General features: G+C 46.9%; 1 protein-coding gene across 1 annotated transcript in view; it reads right to left on the reverse strand.

The window, feature by feature from the left end:
- The window catches only part of gpr137bb (G protein-coupled receptor 137Bb), a 7,193-nt gene extending 937 nt beyond the window's left edge, over nt 1-6,256 (reverse strand). The window contains exons 1-7 of the mRNA XM_085408941.1: nt 5,259-6,256; nt 3,785-3,834; nt 3,456-3,678; nt 3,203-3,352; nt 2,767-2,895; nt 2,544-2,665; nt 1-1,831 (exon numbers count right to left, since the gene is read on the reverse strand). The exon at nt 1-1,831 is cut by the window's left edge and continues 937 nt beyond it. Coding sequence (XP_085265067.1) covers nt 1,717-1,831; nt 2,544-2,665; nt 2,767-2,895; nt 3,203-3,352; nt 3,456-3,678; nt 3,785-3,834; nt 5,259-5,657 — 1,188 coding nt within the window. The 5' untranslated portion in view covers nt 5,658-6,256 and the 3' untranslated portion in view covers nt 1-1,716. The remainder of the gene's footprint in view (nt 1,832-2,543; nt 2,666-2,766; nt 2,896-3,202; nt 3,353-3,455; nt 3,679-3,784; nt 3,835-5,258) is intronic.
- Between the last annotated feature and the right edge of the window lie 1,030 nt (nt 6,257-7,286).

Raw genomic sequence — 7,286 nt, forward strand, 5'->3', positions numbered from 1 at the left:
GTCCTGGTCGTTGTGTCCTTGGGCAAGACACTTCACCTACCGCCTACTGGTGTTGGCCAGAGGGGCCGATGGCGCGATATGGCAGCCTCGCTTCTGTCAGTCTGCCCCAGTCTGCTGTGGCTACACCTGTAGCTGCCTGCACCAGTGTGTGAATGTGAGAGTGAATGAATAGTGGTATTGTAAAGCGCTTTGGGTGCCTTGAAAAGCGCTATATAAATCCAATCCATTATTATTATTAATACTCAGACACAGATCACACGTGTGCGTCCTGCAAACCAGCAGCTGGGTTTATGTTGTTTCAGGTCGTTTTAGGGGGAAATGTTAAAATGGTGTGATGAGCAGCACAATGAATTCCTTTCTACTGGAATTAGTTGATGTGCTGGGGTTAGGGAATCCCAGCTGACCTGTCAACACTGCCAAGCATAGGTGGTAAAGCAGTACGCTGCTGCGTGTCCTGATCATCTTTATCAAATCTCATGTGGCTCCAGATGAACTTTTAATGAAGCATTTTGTGCATCTCCGTCTTTTAAAAAGCTGCAGAGGTCTTCTCCATTGAAGATATTTGAACACATTAAATTGTTACTTTTAAAACACATCTGGACAGATGTTCACTGCTAATATTGTGTCGCTAACATTAGCAACGATCCTGCTCTTTTAATGGTTCGAACTTGTTTTTGTTTGAAAATGGTTTTCTAACCTTTTTCAGCCAAAAATGACCCTCACACATTTACAGTAAAAGAAAGCTTAACATACATTTAGACAGGCTGAAAACAGGTTAGCTTTATGTAGTGCCCACTTTGTTTCATATAGTAATGAGAGGACCGGTATGATGTGCACTGTTCTCCTTTCCTGTTTAACTTTGACCTGCTGCAGTATTTTACAGCAGAACAATGTGGACTACACAGATGTGCAGATGATGGCCACGTTTAACTGGCTTTGTTATCAGCTAACCCCTACAGTGTCCCAGCACAGCAGAGACGGACGTGTCTCTGATCGGATGTCTTTGTGAGTGTGTGAATAAATACAAAGAAGCTGACTTCATGAAAAGAACTGTTTCCAATTTAATTCACTACCTGGATTATCTTCATTGAAATACTCGAAACATTCATCACAACATCATATTCATACCGCGAGTCTTAGAAGCAGCAACATTGTAGCTGTGGGAAAAGTCCAACATCATGAGGCCAAATTCAGATGTTCTTGTTTACAGCTAAACACTTGATGTTCTGGGACTGTTTGGGGCGATCAGCTGGGGGACCAAAAATTAAGGACACATAGTGATTAACTGTTGTGTAGAAACCTGTAAGGCAGGGGTCTCAAACTGAAGTGAGCTGTGGACCACTGTGGTCTCATTGGACGGCCACTTTAGTGTTTTAGGAGTACAAACAAACACACAAGGAAACACAAACAAATATTACTGAAAGTGTTTTGTTTGTTTGTTTAAATTGTTGCATAAGAAACTGACTCTTCACTAACTGAAGCCTTTGGTCCTCTCTGCCCGTGCAGACACGTGGCGCACTTCCAGGGCCGAACTGCATTATCTTTCTTCACGTCACCTACAAGTGGCCCCGCGCCGCGAGTTTGAGACCCCTGCTGTAACACATTCTTCTTTATTTTCTACAGTGACTCCACAAAGCCTTATGTCAGTGACGATAACAAACACAATAACCGAACCGTGTCAAAGTGCAGAGTGATGCTGTACACAGAGCAGCGGACTCATGGATAAGGGCGGAGCTCCCCGGCAGCGGTGGTCAGGCGCTGTTCGTCACTGTTGGGATGCACGGTGAAGCTGCTGTGGCGGCTGCCCCAGTCGCAGCAGTCAGAGGAAAGGCTGTCAGAGAAAATATGGCAGTCAGGACCAAGCCTGTGAAAAAAGCTTCAGGTTTTCTGCGTTTTGGTGAAACCGTCAGGTCAGCTCTGCTCCATCGCAATCAGACCCATTGTCCTTCAGAGGCTTTAATGGAGCAAATATTGTATATCTAGACACAGGCAAAGGCACACAGCTGACTGTTTAAAGTCAGGGTTCAAGTTATACACTCGCCAGCTCCATAACGCACCTACAGGAGCCGCTCTGTCACAGAGACCTGTGTCACAGGAGATCTGGAGCTTCCACTAAGGAAATCCTAAAAGGCTGATTCTGTTCATCTGAACGTTTCAGTGGGAGAAACGTTTCTTCACTCATCCAGGTGACTTTCATTACACCCACTGAAAACACTACGTCCAGATGAATGGAGTCGACCTTCACTATCTCTGCTATTTGCACGCCCACCACTACACCTGCCTCATTGCCATTCAGAGGGAGCCATAAATGAAGCAGTCCAACAACCAGGCCTTAATGGTAGTCCTGTCTGAAGCTATATGCAGGTCATGGGGAACTGGAGCCTGTCCCAGTTGTCTGTTGCAGGGCTACCACAGAGAGACAGACAACCATTCACACTCACATTCATACCTATGGGCAATTTAGAATCACCAGTTAACCCAGCCACAGGCATCCATAAGTACCAGTGACAGTGACATTGTAAAGTCAGAAATGATGTTCACACCTCGCTGAGGCGTTCTGGGGAGGAATGCTCCACGCCAAGTCGTCATCGCTGTCATAGCGACGAGGATTGTCAAAGAAATATCCTCTGGAGGAGAGAACGTGGTTAGGGATTCCCGTGGTGCTCTGTTGGACCAAATACATCAGAGCAGCAGTCAAACAGTGATGGCCTATCATTAACTTAGAGAGAAAACCTCATGCCAACTGTAAGAACCTGCAGTACTGACCCGATCCTGAGGCGGCCGTCTCACCCTGAAGAAGAACACAACCAGTGAGGTGGGCAGCAGCTCCCACACGAACAGGATCACCCCAAATACGATGTAACCGGCGTCTCCAAGAGAGGACCGCAAGTCTGCCTGAGGACGCACACACACAGGTCAGAGGCAACAGAAACACAGCTTTCCAAACCTGCTGACATGTAGTGGCACACTGGTCTGTGCATGTTTTCCACACACACAGCGGGGAATGCGTGCAGAGCACACAACATGGCCATACCCATGGTATACCCAGGTCAGGTCAGGTATGGGTGTGATTGAATGAACACATGTATGGAGATCAGGTCGGCTTTATGCAGGACCTCTGCAACGAGTACTACCCCAGTCCTAGTTACATGATGGTGACATAAGGAGCCGGCTCCTGTTTACAGCTGGATGAAGGTCTAACCTGGTCGGAGACGTTGTACCAGTCATAGTCGAAGGAGTTGATGGTCTCGATGTCAGCGAGGGCAAGCACCACCAGGTTGTAACAGGCTCGTGATGCGTATAACAACACCACCATGATGCCGATCAGGGTCACCTGACACACGGACGTTCCCTACACACAGAGACATTTCATCAGTTTATTCAAACAATTTTGTGCAGCATGATCTCTCGTTCCTCATAGTTTAGCACATGTTGTAAATGAAAGGAGACTCTACCTTTGACTCCAGGTAGATGTTGGCCAATGACATCTTGGCCACCTTGTAGAGGCAGACGGACAGCGAGATGGCGCAGAGTACGAACAAGCTGTCGTTAACGGTCACCCTCACCAGAACGATGGTCTTCACGTCGGCAGCAGTCATCTTGACCATCAGGGCGCAGATCAGATTAACCACCAGAAAAATGAGACTGACGCAAAGGAAGACCAGGTACAGAGGAAGTCTGGGAGAGGGGAGACAGCGCTGTGGATTCTGGAAAAGCTAGGAAAATACCAACTCCACTTCCTGCTTTGACAACCTTCTTCGATTTCACAAGTTAGTCAAGTTACCTGTACTTCAGTAGTGCTGGTGCGTACTTGGACTTTGCCTTAAAGTAAACCTGTGGGGAAGAAGCAGAGACAGGCAGAGACTGGTTATTCAAACGGGCTGAGAGGTCATCTGACGGACACATTTAGTCCAACAGCCCGGCCTCCTCAAGGACTGCTGGCCAGTCAGGACTCTGTTCTCCTTTTGTTAATGCAGGACCCAGGCTCTAGGTCTATTCAAAGGAATACCTATCAGTTGGATCTTCCTGAGAAGCACACTCAGGGTTGCTTTACCTCCACGACCAGGAAGCTGGAAAAGCTTTATTTTGTCAGATTATCAGCTCATAAATGAAACAGCACTTCTTTATGTCATTCAAAAATGAAGCTCACGTATAATATAAGCTTATTAACATGCTTCACTGCCAAAGAGCACGATCAACAGTTTCCCCCCAAAAGCTCCAGGTTTCACTACCTACGGCTGAACAATGAGTCACAAGTTAATCTCAGTCAAATGCACTTGGATCGCTTCTAAAACAACAACTGGACATTTACAGCACACAGACTTTTGTCTGAGCTTCACTCGGTCCACACAGCGTCATCTGTCTCTGCCATGTATTCAGCATGCAAGCATTGCAAACTGTGTGTGCTTCCTCAGAGCCTGCAGCAGCTCATCTCATTGATTTGTTCCTGAAGGTACCCGCATTAAGGAAATAATGCACTGTAGTAAAATAACCTGTGTCATCTTTCTCACAGACAAGCGCTGCTGGTTAATGAGTCTCCTCTCATGTGAAAACACTCTGTTTCCTGGTCTAGTTGAGCAGCTGCACTCATCAGAGCTGATCAGTGACAGATGTCACGACAGTGATGCAGGGTCACCACATACATACCAATCAGGACTATGTACCAGACACTTTCACTTCCTAAAACTGAAATACAAACTTGTTGGACTTCAAAAAGCTCCAGCACCACAAGCTCAGTCAGCTACAGCTCTATGAGCTATTGGGCATCCACCTACAAACTGAAGCATCCTAACATCAAACCTTTATGCAGTATAGAGGAAACTATCCACAGAGGCCAAAGCTACCGGGCTGCAAACATGTTCACAGCACTGACTCGGTTTTAGAGTCAGCCTCAAGTGGCCGTTTCAAGAACTGCAGTTTGTTGTACTTCATTCTTCAGCCCCACAGATTCCTGAGTCAACAGAACCCCCCACTGTAATTCAGACTGGCTTTTACTGTGCCACTGTCTGCCACTGGGACTAGTGAAGGTGGGAACCTGCTTATTTAATCATTCATGTTCTTACCGTCAGCGGCCACAGATGGCAGCACATCAACAATAAATGAAAGGATACCTCAGATTTGTTGCAGATTAACCCCGTACTGCCTGCGTGGACTAAAGCCTGCCAGAGTCTGAACCCTGTTAGCCGTTCCCAGAGCCACCGGTCTCTGCTACGACAGTAACAGCAGCAGAACAGTAACAGCAGCAGAAGCCCGCTCACCTGCGCACAGTAGAGGTTCATGAGACTGAGCGTGAAGAACTGCAGGCAGACGGGGAAGCAGTACAGAAGCCAGAAGGCAAAGGGTCCAAGTGCATTGGCGGTCACACAGTCTCTGAAATAGAAGGAGAAGAGAAGGGCGCGCAGGGCGGCCCACAGCAGACACAGGAACAGGAAGGCCGTCTGGTAGCTGAAGCGCTTGTGCCGGTACCGCAGCACCAGCCAAAGCTGGGCATAGACGAAGGCAAAGAGCAGTGAGTAGAAGACGGTGTAGGCGATGGTCAGACCCAGCTTCACATAGGGGGGAATGGCCGGTGTGATGGTTGGAGGGGGAGGTAGGTGGGAGGTGTTACCGGCATTCTGCTGCTGCTCTTGTGCCGGGTCCATCGCCTCCCCATTCATCTCCTCTGTGTGCCAGTAGCAGTGGGAGGGAAGGAGGGAGGGATGCAGTAGGTGTTAAAGATGGAGCAGCACGCTTCCTCCTCAGGGGGAAATAAAAAGGAGAAACCTCTCTGTGCTAGTCAGATGAATCCTGCGTGTCCATCCATCCATTCTCATCCAGGGATGCCGTCTGACTCACAGTGAAGAGAAGAAGAACACAGAGAGACACCTCCCCTCTTTTTGCCGGTGCCTGGTAGTACACTATTGGTAGTTGTTGGTCACATGATGCTGCTGTGCACCAGGGGATTGGCTTAGCAGGAGGAGGGATGCTGCAGGGAGGAAACTGGAGAGATGGATCTGGAAGGAGAGAGGGGTAAGCTGGAATCTGTGGTCCCCCTCACACACACACACACACACACACACACACACACACACACACACACACACACACACACACACACACACACACACACACACACACCCCGACCGACTGTGTCACAGCAGCGTCACACAGACAGACTGATGCTGGTTTAGAGTGTTGCACCCATGTCTGTATAAAGAAATGAGGGAATGATGGACTAACTCAGTGTGCACGTAGATGAATGAGGTATCCAGTTATTACCCGGCTGATACTGTAATGCAGACTTTATTTTAATAAAATTAATATCACATCTCTATTGTTGTTGATAACTGATTTTTAAAAAAAGAAATCAAAGCATGCTTCAATAAAAAACAGTTGAATGTAGAATCTGACTAACGTGCTTCTTTCCATGTGACTCTCTGAACAGTGTAGCAGACTTACAGCTTTAAGAACTCTCTAATTGCACTTTTTATAACCTTATTATTACCTTACTTACGAAGTGTTATAATAAACTGTGAATATAAATGGTCTCCGTTTTTGTAAAGAGTAATAGGTCACAATATTTCAGTTGTGTGATGGATTGGATGGATGGATATGGTCCATGCACTGCACACTCACAGAAATGCTGGTTTGATTAACATTCGAACAACCCTGAGTAAGAACAGCAGCCAGCAGGCATTCAGCATGACAGCAGTCGTAGACATGATGGTCTATGAAGACACTGTGCTTTGCCACATTTGCACATCCACAAGCATTAAAAAACGCCAAATGTAACAAAAAGGGAACAAAAAGGCTCCAATAAGCTGAATGTGTTTGATGTACTGTGACATTTTAACATGGTTACAGTAGAATGAAATCAAAAGCTGAGGCTGAAACCTTTAAAGGTATCTGCAGAGATCCAGCAGGATCCTTTGAACGGTAAATTCATATTTACATCACTGATCATGACAGCATGAATTCATTCACTAGTACAGATGTGATCATTTCCTTTGTCTCAGGCTGCTCTGTGGGTCTAATAAACGGTATCGACTTTGATATCAGTGCAGGCCTAGTGCAGACCTCTTCCTCCTCCTCCTCCTCATGTCTTTGCAAAATTTTCGTGTGTGCTGTTACATAACAGGCAGGTTGTTAGATAACAGGAGGCGCTGTGAAGCTGGTCTCACCTCACCACACTGACGACAAGCCAGGCTCCTCCCACATCTCTATTTTTATTCACTGCTGTAAGGCGATGGACTTGAAGAAATAGTAGAAATACCCCAAATACTCCGTTACATCGAGCTTTGGCCATT

This window comes from Rhamphochromis longiceps, linkage group LG6 (genome assembly GCF_057381845.1).
Source record: "Rhamphochromis longiceps isolate RC_006_pf linkage group LG6, R_longiceps_female_GT1.1, whole genome shotgun sequence".
NCBI lineage: Eukaryota > Metazoa > Chordata > Actinopteri > Cichliformes > Cichlidae > Rhamphochromis > Rhamphochromis longiceps.